This window comes from Theobroma umbraticum, unplaced genomic scaffold, assembly GCF_002168275.2.
Source record: "Theobroma umbraticum cultivar Fairchild unplaced genomic scaffold, ASM216827v3 scaffold_50.0, whole genome shotgun sequence".
Classification (NCBI taxonomy): Eukaryota; Viridiplantae; Streptophyta; class Magnoliopsida; order Malvales; family Malvaceae; genus Theobroma; species Theobroma umbraticum.
Window position 1 is genome coordinate 7,989,734 of NW_018397261.1, and position 17,822 is coordinate 8,007,555.

The 17,822-nt window shown below is 36.0% G+C and overlaps 4 protein-coding genes and 1 pseudogene across 4 annotated transcripts; 4 read left to right on the top strand and 1 right to left on the bottom strand.

Annotated features, from left to right (window-relative positions):
- Positions 1–34: 34 nt before the first annotated feature.
- LOC110417686 (diphthamide synthesis DPH2 family protein) lies at positions 35–2,099 on the bottom strand. Its single transcript, XM_021430152.2, has one exon. It carries the CDS (start codon positions 1,910–1,912, stop codon positions 527–529), a length of 1,386 nt encoding a protein of 461 aa, XP_021285827.1. The 5' UTR covers positions 1,913–2,099; the 3' UTR covers positions 35–526.
- Positions 2,100–3,478: 1,379 nt separating this feature from the next.
- On the top strand, positions 3,479–4,701 carry LOC149527143 (uncharacterized; annotated as a pseudogene).
- A 900-nt stretch (positions 4,702–5,601) lies between these two features.
- LOC149527144 (uncharacterized) lies at positions 5,602–7,632 on the top strand. Its single transcript, XM_089783866.1, has one exon. It carries the CDS (start codon positions 5,607–5,609, stop codon positions 6,960–6,962), a length of 1,356 nt encoding a protein of 451 aa, XP_089639992.1. The 5' UTR covers positions 5,602–5,606; the 3' UTR covers positions 6,963–7,632.
- Positions 7,633–7,766: 134 nt separating this feature from the next.
- LOC110418591 (uncharacterized) lies at positions 7,767–8,648 on the top strand. The gene is made up of 2 exons (XM_021431366.2): positions 7,767–8,052; positions 8,156–8,648. The coding sequence occupies exons 1-2, from the start codon at positions 7,873–7,875 to the stop codon at positions 8,441–8,443; spliced, it is 468 nt and encodes a 155-aa protein (XP_021287041.2). The 5' UTR covers positions 7,767–7,872; the 3' UTR covers positions 8,444–8,648.
- Positions 8,649–13,652: 5,004 nt separating this feature from the next.
- On the top strand, positions 13,653–15,975 carry LOC110418366 (WAT1-related protein At1g68170). Its single transcript, XM_021431064.2, has 7 exons — positions 13,653–14,083; positions 14,205–14,267; positions 14,356–14,472; positions 14,616–14,877; positions 14,972–15,130; positions 15,257–15,408; positions 15,603–15,975. The coding sequence occupies exons 1-7, from the start codon at positions 13,890–13,892 to the stop codon at positions 15,787–15,789; spliced, it is 1,134 nt and encodes a 377-aa protein (XP_021286739.1). The 5' UTR covers positions 13,653–13,889; the 3' UTR covers positions 15,790–15,975.
- Positions 15,976–17,822: the final 1,847 nt, after the last annotated feature.

Here is a 17,822-nt window from a genome sequence, read left to right on the forward strand (position 1 = left end):
GTACAAATCTTCTTTCGCAATTTTAAGTCATCCTCATCAAGTGATGTAAGTAGCAAGAAATAAAAACAATAAAGATTGTCTATCCAGTAAATATTGAAAGATATACCAAAGAATTTGGTCTAAAATGGAATACTCCATACACACATTTAAACCATCTATCTGAAAACATAAGCCCCAATTTGGTAGTGCAAAACTTCTTTCCATTGATGCAACTTATAGAAACAGAAACATAAACCCCAATTTGGTAGTGCAAAACTTCTTTCCATTGATACAACTTATAGAAACAGAAACAACAATATCAGCAACCCTTTTAACTCCGAGTGATCTTCAAGCTGTATTAATTTCTGGCCATATAGCACCTATAGCACATTCTATGATCTTCTACTTTACAATGGAAACATGAAAAACAAAAAGAGGTATTCCAAAAACATCTATGTTGAAAACTCCTATCAATTAGATGATAGAAATGACATAAGTTAGACATGCTCACATGAATACAGAGTTTCAATTGTCCCTCCCCAAGCAGCTAAAGAACAGCACCATTACCGGAGGGAGGTACAATATTTCTCCTCACCGGACGAGCCGACTTCTTCACATAAGAGGAATTCCATTCTCCACCATCCTGTGCATAATAATCCATCGGATAATCCCCATGAAAATCCTCTCTTCCCCTGTAACCACAACATGATTTACTCTCCCCACGATGCAACCCATTTCCACAAGAACCACAACCATCTCTCTCCCACCACCCGGATATCTCCCCAAGCGCAATCTCTGCCTCAAATGTAGTCAACAAAGGTTTTACAAACGCATCACCCCAATCAATAGAGAGCCTAGGACAAGCAATTTGAATCCAAGCATCCACAGCATCCTCAAACAAAGCAATCCGCGTAGGACTAATTTCCGACATCAAAATAATAGTATAATCAAATCCTCTCTCCCTCATTTTCCCTTCAAACCTCTCTAAAACCCTAGGATTGCCTTGCCTCCCCAATGTCCCCAACACAATCCCCCAACTCTTGGCTCTTTTGGCCTTCTCTATGGCTCTCCTTCGCGTTTCCCTCATCCCCTTATGATCATATTCCTCCAAAAACAACTTCCCTAAATAAGGATCGTATCGAAAAGCCTTGATCCCTGGATTCGCTATCATAAACGCCTCCAAATGAAACCTCCCGTCTGCCACGAAAACTGCCACGGTTTCATTAGCATTTGCCATGGTACCAATTTTGGGGGCGGTGCAACCTAAAACTTCACCGGCGGATAAAGGTTTTGACTGAGGAATTAAAACCCTAAACCCTCGTTTTTCTAGCTCTGGCTTCGCCGATCTAATCACCGAGGAAAACTGAATCGTACCAGCAAGGACAACGGATTCCCTGGAAGAAGTGAGGTTGTGTTCGATTGTGTTAATTAGACCATCGACGTTGATTTTAATCTCGACGAAGACGTAAAGGCAAGGGATTTTCGTGGAATCGATTGGGACTAAGCAGCTGTGACCATAATGGATTAACAAATCGGCACCAAGGGCAGTGGCGGAGAGGTCGTCGACGCAGCATGCACCGTAAGTGACGTCGCCGAGGATAAAGCAGTGAGTGACGTCAGCGAAAGAGGTAAGGATATCGGAGATAACAAGGGAGTACATAAGGAGCCCTTCGGGAAACTGAAGGGCGACTCGCTTGGCGCCCGTAGAACGGACGCGCCACACGCATTTATGGATTTCGAAATTGTAGTTGGAAGGAAGAAGGGAAATGGCGGCGTTCAGGGAGGCGTCGTTGAGGATCGAGTCAGGGATTTGGTTCTTGACGAAACGCTTCGGGACTGGTTTCAAGTTGTTGGCGTTTCGTTGAAGCGGTAAAGGCGTTTCCCGCTTCTCTTCCGGTTGATGTTGGTTGGTTTTCTCCATTACCGGATCCATGATCAAAGAAGCAGATTTTCTCTTCCAGATATGCTTCTTAACCCGACATTTGATCAATCAACTGACACGGTGCTCGGCGACGGTCTTCCGAGATTTAGCGACGGGAAAAATGAAAGAACAAAAGAATATAATAGGGTTTTGTCGAGGAAAGAGATGGAAAGGAAATAAAAGAAGTCGGTGGCGTCGCTAAATGGAGTGTCCCTGCTGAACGAAGGGTTTTTGTTTTTTATTTTTTTAAATAAGATAATATTAATTTTGTTATTGTAAGCCTTTTCCTTTTAAATTAAACTCAAATTAGTATATACAATAAACATACTAGATTTACCAGAGGTGTTCAATTATTTTGCTATCCTTTCAATTCTTTTGAACTTATTTTTAAGATTGTCAAAGACTAAAGTGTATGGTAATTTTGAGATATCTTATTTTAAATTTATTAATAAGTAGATATTTAAACTCATTGACTCAATTATTTTTTAAATTTATTATCTGATCTCGAAGTTAAACCCTAAAACCTTATTCACTACTAATTAGTTATCAAATCCATTTAAATATCTTATTAAAAGTAAATAAATATTAAAATTTAAATTTATATAACAAAATTTTTAAATATTTCAAAAAATATCTTAAATAATCAAAAAATAAATAAATACATATCCATTAATGAATTTGCATATTAAGTATACAAGAAGTGCTAACCGAACACCATCCGAATATTTTCCAAATTCAAAATATCTATATCTTACATAATCAAATCGGTAGAAGTATGTTCTCGATTAAAGTATACCCATTCTCATCCCTACTTATTATAAGTGAATTTGGATTTAAACATGAATTTTTAAGTTTGAGTTTGATCTATTGATATAATTTTATTAATAAATAATATACTTTTACTTAATTTTAATTGATAAACATATTTAAAGTATTAAAATATTTAAAAGAAGAAAAAAAAAGGAAAAGAAAATGAATTTGTGAAGTGGGCTGACATTGGGAAGCCTCAGCAATGTATTTTAGTCTTGGACTTAGCAACAGTCCAACGACCTTTCAAGCTCAGCCGAGCTTAGGCCTTAAACATAAGCCCGACCGACTCGTGGCCAAGTTGTCGTTTGAGTTCAGTCGAACTGCTTCCATGTCTTGGCGCAACGCAACTTCGCAACTCTGTGAAGAGAGTTGGCGAAACGGGTCTTTGCTTTTTGTGCCAGATAAGTCTCTTGTTTGCTTCTACTTTTAAGAACTTACTTTCCCATATAAGAAGAATCCCAAAAAAGTGTTTGTTAATAGCTTTAAAATGGATTTACATTTGATTTCTACATTATTGGATATTGCATGCAATCAGGGTGTTTAATTGTTTTAGATTTTCTGAATCTGGGTTCTGGGTTTCGCTTTAATTGATATATCCGTTCGAAGGTTCTGTTGTAGTTAACTAATTAAGATTAGCAGCGTTGCCTTTTTGTAGTTCTCTAGTTTCAAAGGCCATTTCGTTTTACTTGTAAGCTGCATTCAAGAAGCAGAGTGGTATTGCGTGCCTTTGGTTTAAAAAGATTTCATTTTTTCTTCTGTGTGGCAAAAATGGAAGGAAGTCCTACATCAGATGGTAATGTGATTCTGGGTGGTCAGGCATTTGCATTTTTAGATTCACAAGGGTCATTGCAGTTTCATCAATGCTCAAAACCACAACTTCACCAGCGAGGTTCCCAATTTCAAGATGTTTCTTCTTTTAGGTTACAAAATGTGAAAGAAATTGGAAAACCTTATGAGAGAGTGAAGAAGTCGACAAGTGATGATAATAGGATGAAGTTTGATGAAGAATGCGGTGATGGATATTTTGATGTTCATAAGGAGAAAAGGGAGTCCTTGTGGCAGCGTATAAAATGAACTGAACAAATGGTTAAGCTTTTAATCAATGTGGTTTCATATGTTGAAGAGGGTGCTTCTTCTGATTGTCTGGGTGGCATTAGAAGAAAACAGTTTATGTTGCAGAGGATAGGAAATTGGAAATGTTTTTCTAAAGTCATGGTCAAAAGGGGTTATCATGTATCACCTCAGCAATGCGAGGACAAGTTCAATGATTTGAATAAAAGATATAAGAGATGCATGATTTTCTTGGGAGAGGTACTTCATGGAAGGTTGCAGAGAACTCGGAGCTCATGGACACGAAGTATGTATCTGGTAAGGCAAAGGAGGAGGTGAAGAAAATTTTGAGCTCAAAGAATCTGTTTAATGAGGAGATGTGCTCATATCATAAGGGGAATAGACTGCATCTCCCTCATGATCCAGAGGTGCAACGCTCCTTGCATTTACCTCTTAGATGTAGAGACAACAAGAAGCCTAATCAATCAAGGCAGAACAAAAGTGATGATGACTTTGACAAAGGACAGCAGGGTGCTGGAGCTGATGATCAAATTGAGGAAACAGAAGATAATGGGGGAACCCCCAGGTTTTTGGAGCTATCCTTGAAGAGGTCAAATCAAATGAATGTAATGAAAGATGTGATTGTTGGCAATCCAAAACAAGATGACCGAATTGATATTATTCATGTTTACCCTAACGACAGCAAGTCAGATGGGTTGCAGGACCAGTAGATGGCATTTCGCTTACTTCAGTTGAAAGAGCAGAAGTTGCATATTCAGGTCCAAAAGCTTGAGTTGGAGAAGCAATGGTCTGAGTGGCGAAGGGTCAATTGGTACAATGACAGGGATTTGGACAAGATGAGGCTGGAAAATCAGTGTATGAAGTTTGAGAATGAATGTTTGGCATTTGAACTTAAGCACAAGAAAATAAGCAGGGTCTAATACTGAGTACATATTATGATCAGGAATACTTCTTGGAATCCTATTTCAAGCCTAGTGTAATGAAAAGTTTACCAGCTTATAAATTTCTGTTTTGATTATTTAAGATTGCCAAGATTGCCTCATGTTTTGCTGAATGATGCATTATGTTATTTTGTTCCATCAATTCAGGCTGTAATTATAAGTTTTGAATGCATATCTGTAGTGAGCTGTGTTTTGTATGTTACCTGTAGTGAGGATTAATGAATTGACAAATGGCACCTAAACATGGTACCTGCACTTATGTTAAAACCAAAGCCAGATGTGCCCAAGCTGCCTTTCAGGCGTTTCATTTTTATCGATGTCAGTTTTCCCCAATTCCCAAGCTGTCCCCAATTGCACCAAGGGCCCTTTAAATCTGAATTAGATCTGGTGCTGTTGCTTCCACATCTCCGTTTGTAAAGAGGGAGCCATTGTCTGATGGAGGAAATGGCTTCTGGGTGTATGCAGCAGATAAGTCCCCTTTGACTATTTGAGTTTGTTTGATAAAGCTCTGACTATACATTTGCTTTCACCCTCTTAAATTTCTGTTTTGAATTTATTAATTTGAAACGGGATATGCAATATATAGGCTCTCATTTGGATCTGCTTTCATGCATTTGAGTGTGGTTCGTTCAAATAAATCCTAGATATTTCATGGATTTTGGCTGTCTAAATATCTAATTCTAGTTATTGGCATTCAGGGAATAACATTAGTTATGGGACTGTTTAGCCTTGTGCCAAAGTGAGATTGATTTAACTGTTTGTGTCTGCCGAACTCTTCATCTATGCTCCGATGGTATTGATAAAGTATATGAGCAACTGAATTATATTTACATATTTTCAAGGATTTGATCCAAATAGTTTATCGCATATTTGCATGACAAAAAATGGAAGGTCAACGGTCACCAGGTGGTAAGGTGCTGCACGGATGGGCCTATGGTTGTCAAGACCTGCAAGGATCAATGAAGCCTTCTCATGAACAAAAGCCATGCATGCTCGAACTTCCTTCTGCTTCTGGTTTAGTTGAGAATGAGGGACATGAAAACATGGTTATTGAGGATGATGTGACAAATTATGCTGAACAAGGCACACTTGAGCACAATGAAGTTGGTAAGAGTGAGGATGGTTCCCCCTGGCAGCGCATGAAATGGACTGGAAAAATGGTGAAGCTTTTGATCACTATTCTTTCTTACATTGGGGAGGATCCTTCCACTGATTGTGTGGGTAGTCAGAGAAAAATGTCTTCTCTTTTGAGGAAACTAGGAAAATGGAAGTGTGTTTCAAAGGTTATGGTTGAGAGGGGTTACCATGTATCTCCTCAACAATGTGAGGATAAGTTTAATAATTTGAACAAAACATATAGGAGACTGAATGATTTACTGGGGAGAGGCACTTCTTGCAAGGTTGTTGAGAACCCAAAGCTTTTGGACGTAATAGATTTATCTGAGAAGGGGAAAGAAGACGTAAGAAAAATTTTGACTTCAAAACATTTGTTTTTTGAAGAGATGTGCTCCTATCACAATGGCAATCGATTGTATCTACCTCATGATCCAGATTTGTTGCAGTCTTTGCTGTTAATTCTGAAGAATGAAAACGAGAATGAGCTTCATGACTTGAGCCAGCCTGAGCTTTATGGTACTGATCAAAAAGCTGGAGTCCTTGCTGAAGGTGATGCAGCTGAGGATAGTGGGGCAACTTCTGGGATTCCAGTGTTCTCAGCAAGGTTGAGACTGACTAATGAAAATGAAATTGCTGGTTTTGGGAATACTTCAAAGCCATTGGATTCTAACCAACCTTTAGATGCTCAAGGTGATTTAGCTGAGTACAATGGGACAAATTCTGGGTTTTCTGCAGTCTCTGCAATGTGGTTGAAGCAAACAAATGAAAACAAAGTTGCAGGCCTTGGGAATCCTTTGAAACCGTGGGATTGCAACCAAATTTCAGATGCTCAACCACTTTATAATTTCACTCATCAGAATCTTTGTTGCCCTGAAGGCAATGAGGCAGATAGATCACAGAATCAACAGATGGCATATCGCATGTATCAACTAGAGATGCAAAAATTACAGCTAAAATCCGAGATGCTTAAGTTAGAGAAGCAGCGGTTCAAGTGGCAGTGTAACAGCCTGAAACAGGACATGGAGGTGGACAAGATGAGAATGGAAAACAAGTGTCTGAAACTTGGGAATGAGTGCATAGCAATGCAACTTAAGCAGAGAAGTATGGATCTTAAAAGGGATTAAGCTGATTAATTAATTAGCACATGAATCTGGGTATATCTGTTTCTTTATTTCTCTGCTAATCTGTATCCATCAAACAATTTCTTTTTCTATCCTTGACTGCTGTTTGCAATAGTTTCAAAGATTCTCGCGCCCTCTCTCTCACAAGTATAAGTTTTCCCTTCTATCTAACCGATGCATGTCTATGTTATCTTTGCGTAATTCTATTGCCTTTGGATTTTCTTGATGTTACCTGATTACCTTTAATCACATTCTGAAGATTGAAAAACTCCATATTTGTCAATATTATAAATCACTAAGATGCTGATCCAAAATAAGCATTTTCTCTTTAATCACCTTCCTTATTATCCTTTGAAGGGGTTTTAATATTTCTGACTAATTGTGATCACAAGCTCCAGACAGTCATTGCCACCAGCGCACCAAGGAGTGAAACATGGTCTGAGCAGGCTTTAACTTGATAACATGGCCCATGATCAATCCTATGGTACGGTTGATCTGTAATCTGTCAAGCTGTTCGTTCTTATTCTAATTTTATGTTGGTTTAACTTGGTTTGTGTGCTCTTAATTACGTGAAACGAGTTTTTACTAAATTAAGTGAAAAAGGGATCCTAAAAAACCCAAACTTTTCGAATTTCAACTCTCTATTTTAAGATTTAAGAAACAAAAAACAAGTTAAAACTATGCTAGATTGTCAGCCACTGCCTGCCTTGAACCTTTCTGCACCATTGAATAACAAATGGTCAAAACCAAAAAAATGGAAACAACAGATCCCTATTTAAGCTCCCCAGAAGGCAAATGATTCTCATCACAAGAAAGGCTCCATTTCCTTCTTTGTTTCTTCTTCGAACCCTTTCTCATAAGAGAGAAAGGTTTCCTTCCTCTTTGGAGTTAATTTTTGGAGATTTGATCAGACATGGGTGCCTGCGCTAGTGTGCCAAAGGCAATGAGGGATGAGGCCTCTGCCCCACTTCCGGAACCAGCCAAGGAGGAGTCTGTTCAGGCTGAGCACACCCCTGAGGAACTGATGGTCGAAAAAAAGGAAAATGAAGCTGATGAAAGCAAACAACAATCTCTTGGTTCTTTGCTTGATGAGGTAATTGAATCATTATCCTGTTGACTGTTATATCTTTTCTTTATGTTGTTTTCATGGTTGAAATGCTTACCTAACTTACCTATTCTTTGTAATGTATGGACAGCCTGAAAAGACTGAGGCAGACAAGGAACCAACCGAGGCCCAGCAGCCCCAGGTAGAACTTCCTGCAGAGCCAAAGCCAGAGGAATCAAAACAAGAAGAAACAAAGGTAGAGGCCCAAAAGGAAGAACCAGAGGCAGAACCAAAGAAAGAAGAACAAAAGGCAGAGGCTAAGGAGGAAGAACCCAAGGTAGAGCCAAAGAAAGAAGAACCAAAAACAGAGGCACCAGCTGCCCCAGCGGAGAGCGAGGAAGAGAAGGAAAAGAAGACAGAAGCAAAGGAATCTCAGTAACAACATTGCAGTACCAAGAAGAATTCTTGTTAAATTCATTCTATGGGGAAATGAGCTCTGATTGTGAGCTTAATTGTAAAATTCTACTAAGTATTATTGTAGGATGATATTTTGTTTCTATAGGGAGTGCCCTGTTCGATCTTAACTGCATATGTAATTCAACCAGGGGCTTCCACGCTTGGTTTTGATCTCTCTTTTTCTTTCATTAAGTTGTTCTTATTCTCAATAAATTAATGTCGTTGAAAGAAACACAAAAACACATAATTAAATCAGACAGACTCAAAGTAAAATTACAGTACATGATATAAGTAAGGTTATTATGACAGGGAGATGGCAATTTTTATAGTTTGTAGCAGGTTCTGAAAATAATTGGTGGTAATAATTGTATGCAATATAAGGCTAGGTGACTTGCACGGGTGTTGGGTGATTGCATGGAAGTACTACAAGGTAATAATTGTTGAGTTGAGGAGAGAAGTTTTAGTGGGATTTAATGCTAGTTTGATAATATTGAATGCTAATGGCTATAGTAAACTGTGGAAGGAGGAGTAATGGAGGGAATTAATGCTAGGGAGGAGCTGTGGGCATATGGATTTAGGCAGTGCAGGGGTGCAGTGTTAAGGCAAACAGATGGTATGGGTGTTTACTGTAGGAGACATTCCAATAGAGATGGACTTATTGTGGGAGGCAAATCAATGTGTTGACTATTTAACAAAGCAAGGGGTGGATCGCAATGAATTATTTGTAGGATGGGTGTAGTTTAATGGGGGATTGATGGATGCAATTGTAATGAAATGGGTTGGGGAATTGTATGTGGGATGGTGTTCGTAGCAGTGAGTCGGGTTATGGGGCTAAACTGAAAATGTAAGTTCACCTGGGTTCTATCTGATGGTTATAAGGGTAGGGTGCTATATTCATGTTGGGTGATTAATCCTGTGTGTTAGGAGTCTTGCAAAACAGATTGATGATTGCTCTGTTTCTTTAACTCCATCAAAATTGTATCATTTTGAGTTCCATGCTGGTTGTTTTGGATTTTCTGCATGTATGGTTGAATGGGATGATTTCTGAGTTGTAGGATTCGTGTTAGATTTAGTTGACGCCTATATCACCATTTTTTTTCTGTTTGTCTTGTTTGCCGGGGTAAATGCAATGTACAAGTTTGCTGCCAATGATGGCATGAACTGAAGATCATTATAGTTTATAGATTAAGTTCTGCTTCTGGCATCTTCATGATCCCTCTGGCTTTGATTCTCGAAAGGTGTTAATCTTTCCTTGGTAGATGCATGCTTCTTCAATTCTTTTTATTGCAATTTATCCTCTGATAATAATAGATCTTGAATTTTCTTTTTCCACTACAAGGAGAGCTTGGGAAATGTTTTCTTTTTATTGCTCCTGTGAAAAGCTACCTTGCTTACCATTAGTATAGACTACCAAAAGTTTTGTGTTTCCTGCAAGGCACATACGTTTGGAAATCATCGTTTCTATAAGGGGTGCCCTGTCTGCCTAGTTGAATGGAATTTAAGGCCAAGTGATTTGCATGGGTGTTGGGTGATTGCATGCATGTGCATGGTATCAATTGTTGAAGTCTCTGGCAGTTGAGGACAGAAGTTTTAGTGGGATTTAATGCTAGTTTGATAATATTAAATGGTAAACCTTGGAAGGAGTAATGGACCTAACATGATTCCTATGCCTACCAAAGTTTAAAGGGTGAGGATACGTGTGACCAACCAACCGTCAACCGTTAATTCTCCTTTAAGAATATACTAAACAAAAATATAGGCATAAAAGCGGTGGGGAATTTGTATATGACGCACTTTACGTGACCATTTACATTTCCTTTCAATAGGCCTCTCTCCCTCTCTATATATATATTGAGTTCTTTCACATCTCCCACACAAGCCAAGACTGGCTCTTCGTTCGGAGTCTTGGGTACCCCTTTAACCTCACCATCATCAATCTCCTCTGTTGTTTTATCCCTGTTAGAGCTGTTAGAGAATCATAGGAGAAGCAAGAAATCAAGAACGTTAAAAGGTCTTCATCTTTTTTTTATTTTTACCTCTTTTATACGTTTTTGATTCAAGATACTGGCTGCTTTGTCGTGGGTGCCATTGTTTGTTTGAAACAATGAGGGAGGATTGTGAATCTTATTCATGGGTTACAGCCTCTTATGTTAATGGTGCTGAGTCAGATAATGTTGCTGTGATTAATGTCATGTATAAATTGGCAGCAAATGATGGGATCAACTTGAGCATTGTCATGGTTTACAGATTAACCTTTGCCGCCGTGGTCATGGTTCCTCTTGCTCTCATCGATAGATCACTCTTCCCTTAGTAATGTTTCTTGAATCCTTTTTATTGAATTTGATCCTCTCATCAGGAATTATAACAAATCTTGAATTTGAGCTTGGGAATGCATTCCTTTTTGGATTAGTACCATTCGAGTAACTAACAATCACGAAGGAACGCATAAAATAGCACCGTTCCATTGATATTTGTCAAACTCTCCATGTCAGGAAAAACCAAATTCTAGATTTATTATACCAAATTCCTGATGAGAAAATAAAATGCAATAAAAAGAATTCAAGAAGCATTTTCTTGAGGAAAGATTAATCATCGACCTTTCGAGAATCAAAGCAAGAGGAACCATGATGACGGTAGCAAACGTTAATCTGTAAACGACGACAATCTTCAAGCTCATGCCATCATTTGCTGCCAATTTATACTTGACATTAACCCCTGCAAACAATATCTGACCCAGCACCATGAACATTTGGAAACTTTAACCCATGAATAAGATTCCCAATCTTCCCCATTGTATTAAGCAAACAATGGCACCCACGACAAAGCACATTATCTTTGGTTTCTGTATTCTGGTACGCTTGCTCTGCAATGCCGACGACGGCAGGTTACCTTTTAGGTATCTGTCACCGTTCAAGAAAAAAGTGGCGATGTCATACGCCTGCGATGGCCTGCTTGCCCCCATAAAGAGCTGATGGGTATGGTTTGGTATGGTGTTGTTGCTTTCTGGTTTGTGTAGAAGATTGGTGAGGCGCTTGATTTCTGGCTCCAAGTGGAGTTGTTGCATGTTATTGCTGCGTGGTGTTGGTATGGTTCGAATAAATCCTGTCCCAGTATCAAAGTCCATCACATGTCAAGCAGTTCCTCACGTTACCATTTAGCAAATCCATTAATTATATGACTGAAATGTGGGAAAAGAAATGAAACAAACAAGGTAAGGGTTTGTATCACATTTAACAAAAATATTCTTTAAATCATTTCAAACAAATTAAATGCTCTCCATTTTTGTCTTTTATCATTTAGATAAATTAAATGTTGTTTGTCTCTCTTACTATTCAACTCTTTCTAACCATCTATATTTCTAATTTTACTACTATCGCTATCTTTTTATTTATCTCTCACCATCTTGTTATATTGTTGTCGATCTATAAATCAAATAACAGAAATAATAACAATATATATTTTTAGATTTATTAGTTTATATTCACATAATTTCAAAATTGATAGAGTGAAGTTATAAGTGAAATTTGTAAATTAGAACATTGCTCAGAGTTGTTACACGTTATGCTTGCTTGTAACAATTCTACTGCACTTAATGTGTAACAAATTTATTGAAATAAATGACATTAATGTATGTTCATTGATTTATTCATTTACATTCATAGAACCTCAAAGTAATAGGTTGAAGTTATAAGTGAAATTTGTAAATTTAAATACAATCCAACGTTGTTAAACATCATACCTGTATATAACAACTCTAATGCATTTGACATGTAACAAATTTATTAAATATAGCATTGCTTGTAATAATATTCTTTCCAAAATGACATGTAGCAAAATTTTTTGAATACGGCATACAATAATTTTTTTAACATGGTGTGTATAACAACTTTTTTTTTTAACATAGAGGATGGTAAAATTTTTTTAACTATGGTGTGTAATATATTTTTTTTCTTTCAAAATGATGTATAGTAAAATTTTTTTGAATATAACATGTAGTAATAAAATTTTTTCAACATGACATGTAATAATTTTTTTTCAATATAATACAACAATTTTTATTTTTCAACATAGCATGTAATAATAATATTTTTTCAACATAGCTTGCAATAATTTTTTTTTTAACATAACGTGTAACAATTTTTTTTTTACACTTGAATATGAAGAAATTTCAATAAAGATAATTTTATTCAAAAATCTTTTCTCTTAACTAAATATAATTAAAATTATAAAAAGAATTATTTTCAAAAATACATTATTTTTAAAAATTATTTTGTAAGCACGTCGTTGTGTGTTCCTAAGGCAAATATTTTTCTAACTTGCAAAATTCTTTGATGGGTTTTGAGTGCTCATCTCTAACACTTTGTTTGAAAGTTATCGTATTTTGACTGGTTTCAACCAAAATAAAGTTAATTATTATATTCAAGCATTTAGCTTATCAATTAGTACATAATTTTTCTGCATAAAGAGTAAAATTTTAATCCTCTTTTCTTCAATTATAAAAAAAAAAACTAAAATACAGTTATCAATTATCTTTATTTTTTCAAATAAAAATCATCTGTCTCAATTTTTTTTATTATTTTATATCATGTCTTTAAACTTTGATATTATAGTTCAGGGTTTAGTATTTAAAGGTTTGAAAGTATCATTTTAATTGATATAGTATAAAACTAAAGGTCCAATACAAAATTATAAATTTAAAAAAAAAACCACCAAGCAGAACATGGAACGAGAAAAAAAAATTGTTCTGCTTTTTTTTAACATTATGAATTTATCCTTCAAAAAAGGAAAAAAAACGCATACAAATCAAATTTTAATTTCACCAACAAGATCTTGAATACAAATGGAAATTTATATTTTTATAAAAAATTAATTTTATAAATTGTTGCCTAAATTCTTTTAACATGAGAGCAACAATTAATGTTTTTCCTTTTCTTTTCAATCAGATTTTTTGTCCATTTATTTCTTTTTAGCCAAAAAAATTAATTTTGTCCCCAAAAAATAATGAAATATTTGGTATCTGTCACGTCTAACAAAAGGATATTAAAACTAATACGTATATCTTTGCAGGAAAATGATACCTCCGTAAAAGGTTACGTGTCTATTTACATTTTCCGTTTCAAACGCCTCCCTGTCTCTCTCTCTATATATGTATAGAGTCAGTTCATTCAAATCTCCTACACCCAGGAGTCGTTCTTCGTTCGGAGTCTTGGGAATTAGAAAGCCAGTTGTAAACCCTGTTCCTTTAAGCTTTCAGTAACAAGAAAACAAAACAAAACAAAACAAAGAGAAACACAAGCAATCTCCGCTGATAATTTTTTTTTCCCTTTGAGAGAGATTTAAGGGAAGCAAGAAATCAAGAAGGCAAAAGGGTCTTCATATTCTCGCTTCCCTTTTGCTTTCTTTTTCTTTTTCTTTTTTGGTTTAATACAATGGGGAAGATTGGGAATATTATTCATGGGTTAAAGCCTCCAATGTTAATGGTGGTGAGTCAGGTAATGTTTGCTGGGGTTAATGTCATGTATAAATTTGCAGCGAATGATGGGATGAACTTGAGGATTATCATCGCTTACAGATTCATATTTGCCACAGCCGTCATGGTTCCTCTTGCTCTTATTCTTGAAAGGTCGATAGAATTAATTAATCTTTCTTTCTTTTGTTTGTGTAAACATGTCTACATTTATTGCATTTGATCCTCTCATCAGGAATTTAGTATAATAAATCTTGAATTTGTTTTTTCTTTATAGGAAAAGCTTGGGAGAAATCAATGGAATGGTACTATTTTATGCATTCCTTTGTGGGTTATTTGGGTAAGTTAAATCTATGAATATTCCTTTTGAGACTCCTAACATTAAATGAAACAACTGTTTCTTAACATCTTTAGTTCAAATTGGGCAGGGGAGCACTAGGTCAAAACTTGTACCTGCAAAGCTTGGTGTATACATCTGCAACATTTGTTTCTGCCATGATCAACCTGGCTCCAGCCATTACTTTTATTTTGGCCATTTTGTTTAAGTAGGCATCTTACATTCTTAGCCAATAGTCATCACGAAAATTATTTACAATCTATCATGGATTGATAGTAGAGGCTTTTACCATTGCTACTTTCATGTTACATACACTGATTCAAAGTTTCTGTGGTTCGAATTTCATCACAGGTTGGAGAAACTGGGGCTAGGAACAGTCGCTGGGAAGGCAAAGGTGTTGGGGACATTACTAGGAATAGGCGGAGCAATGGTCTTCACATTTTACAAAGGGGTAGAAATCAACATCTGGTCTACACATGTAAACCTTTTGCACCATCATCAGCAATCGACAGGAAGCCCTGGACCTTCATCAAATGATCCTGGCAGATTCATTCTGGGTGCATTCTTGGGCCTTTTGAGTTGCATTTCATTCGCTTTGTGGTTGATCATTCAGGTGATTTTTCAAAGTAAATTTGTAATTTCATAAAGTTCCCAGATTAGAAGTTTATAAAATTTACATATTCTTTTCGTTCTTTGAACTTTGTCAGGCTAAGATGAACGCGAGATTCCCTTATCTTAATTCAAGCACTGCTTTAATGTGCATAATGGGATCAATACAGGGTACTATAGTTGCCCTTTGCACAGAAAGAGATTGGAGTCAATGGAAACTAGGCTGGAATATTAGGCTTTTAAGTGTAGCTTTCGCGGTATGTTAATGGATGCATCAACTTCAGTATACTAATTTATCAGTTGATTCTCTATTTTGGAAAAAGCCGAGCATCCTTTTCTGGTTGTCGAACATCATTGTGAATTATTGAACTACTTTGTTGCAGGGAATCATGGGCTCTGCTTTGATGGTCTTCTTGGTCTCTTGGGGCATTCGCTTGAGAGGTCCCCTGTATGCCTCTATTTTCAATCCTTTGGGGCTTGTATTTGTTGCCATAGCAGGATCTCTTATACTGGATGAAAAGCTGCACTTGGGAAGGTATCATTTCATATTTTGTACGTTTTGTCATTGTACTCTCGAGTACAGATTTGTACATTTGCAATAATTATACAAATCATTTAAAGATCAATATGTTGTAAGTATCCTATACTATGCTATGCAATAATTATATATAATCACCTTTCTCTTACATGATGATGGTCTTTTAATTTGACTGTTTCTATAAATCACAGTATACTAGGAGGAATGCTGATTGTGTGTGGACTTTATGTGGTGCTGTGGGGCAAAGCCAGAGAGATGAAGCAGAATACTCGATTAGTACCAACAACTAATGAATCTGAAGGAACACAAGAAGTTGATCAAATGGAGAACAAGGAAAGAGCAGAAGCATTTCCCCATAATATTACCATTCAGCCTTGAGCAAAATGTCCTTTTCATGAGGCCAACTTCCTTTTACCAGTAGTAGCTAGAAGTTACACAGATTTTGGAGTAGTTGTTGCAGAAGACTCTCCAAAGCTTCGTTGTTACTTTGTTAATAATATTTCATTTTTTTTATTCATGATGTAAAATATTCAATTTTTTTATTCATATTTTTTTTGAATTTGTTTAAAATTTATTCATCCATTGATAAGCTGTTAAATTTCGAATGAAAATCGTCATACAATCACCAATGTCATGAACGAATTTGAAACATACTCAAAAAGATCGTAAATGAAAAAAATTCGAATTATGTAAATGAAACAAAACTTGAAAAAAATCAAAGTCTAATAATGTAAAATACCCTTTTTACCTAAGTTTTTCGCTCATAGATTCAGATCCATTCTTTTGGTTTTGTCTCTGTACAATTTGTACTCAGGTTGACAACCAATAGACTATTACAGCTTTCATGTCTATTGATTTAGAATAGAATTATCCAATCATAGGATTCCTTTCTGCGGTTATGAAACTCATTAACTTTAAGCTTATAGAGCATGAATAAATCGTGGACATGTATTTGAATACACTGTCGATGATAATGACTTATGTAGGACATTACTTTAGAGAGATTAAGCTTCTCATTTAGTTATTGGGTGCCAAATTAATCCATTAATTTCATGACTAAAAATATAAGGGAAAGAGAGATGAAACACGCGAGGTGGGGTAGTGCGAAAAGCAATGTCTTGTTAATTCACTTTTACCTAATTTCGTCGAAAATCTAGAGCCATCAAAAGGAAAGTTGCTGTTGACTGCTCCTGTAAAAGGCTACCATTGCTTACCAATAGTAATACAATATCAAAAAGTTTTGTGTTTCCTCCAAGGCACATTTTTTTCAACTTGCAGAAATCTTTTGATGAGTGTTTATCTGGAACTCTGTTGGAAACCCTTTTGTATTTTTGGCTGATTTCAACAAACAAAATTACTAATTTTTTTTTTATAATTTCATATCACGTGCTTTTAAACTTTCCATTACTCAATTTTTATTATAAAAATTACTATACGACGGTAGAGAAGTAGAACAGTACATAGAAGAACAAAGAATCCTTCCCATGCATATTTGCTTATAAGAAGTTATGACTTTTAGTAGGTAATATAAAACTAAACACGTGACATAAAATTATGAATAAAATATTAAGTATGGAATAAAATATAAAATTTTTATTTCTTTTTTTTTCTAATTTTAAGATTTTATGCTTCAAAATAGAAAAAACAAAGCATCAAAATCAAATTTTAATTTCTCCTTCATCGTGGAAAAAGCAAACAAAAGCTAATGTCTCCACTAAAAGCAGCCTTCCACAACTTTATTACAATCCTCTTTAGTAAAGGTTTTGCTTCATTGGTAATCCCATATTTTTAACAAAAACAAGGCCATAAAAAAAAATCCAACACCTTTCACGGGTAGCTCTTAAACTTATCTTTACAATTAATAATCAAACATTAATTAATCATGATAAACATTAGTTAATATTTAATGCACGTGATATATTATAAAGAATGTGAATATAGTGTGAATTAATTAGGCTTATAATCATAATGAAACATATAGTATTTACCAGTAGAACTTTAATTTTCCATCACCCTTTTTCCTTCATTTTCTCTGGTATCAAACACACCCATCATTTTCCATTTTTTTGCCCTTGATTCTCAGGGTTTGCAGCTTGGAAGGAAGTGTCAAAGCAGACTACGCACCCACTAACGTGGGTGAACCATGAGAACTGCCACAACATGCACCATCCGCGTGTTATAAACACGAAGAAGAATGCTCCTCACACGTGTGCATACCTCCCTCCACGTGTGGGGGAAGTATATTGGCTTTGTAATTATCCAAGCTTGACTAAAAAAAAGAAAGTGTGAGTCTTGGCAAAAAGGCCAAAGGGGTTCCAAAGATAAAAGCAAAGGCAAATTAAGGCTTACGTTTGAAGTGGGAAACTGAGCACGTGCAGAGGCGTTACGTACATGGTGACGTGGATAAACAC

Excerpts from the sequence above, each read along its gene's own strand:
- LOC110417686 (XM_021430152.2), bottom strand. The coding sequence starts at position 1,912 with ATGGATCCGGTAATGGAGAAAACCAACCAACATCAACCGGAAGAGAAG.
- LOC149527144 (XM_089783866.1), top strand. The coding sequence starts at position 5,607 with ATGGAAGGTCAACGGTCACCAGGTGGTAAGGTGCTGCACGGATGGGCC.
- LOC110418591 (XM_021431366.2), top strand. The coding sequence starts at position 7,873 with ATGGGTGCCTGCGCTAGTGTGCCAAAGGCAATGAGGGATGAGGCCTCT. Across the intron at positions 8,053-8,155 it reads TTGGTTCTTTGCTTGATGAG|CCTGAAAAGACTGAGGCAGA; the intron begins GTAATTGAATCA and ends ATGTATGGACAG.
- LOC110418366 (XM_021431064.2), top strand. The coding sequence starts at position 13,890 with ATGGGGAAGATTGGGAATATTATTCATGGGTTAAAGCCTCCAATGTTA. Across the intron at positions 14,268-14,355 it reads TTCCTTTGTGGGTTATTTGG|GGGAGCACTAGGTCAAAACT; the intron begins GTAAGTTAAATC and ends CAAATTGGGCAG. Across the intron at positions 14,878-14,971 it reads CTTTGTGGTTGATCATTCAG|GCTAAGATGAACGCGAGATT; the intron begins GTGATTTTTCAA and ends GAACTTTGTCAG.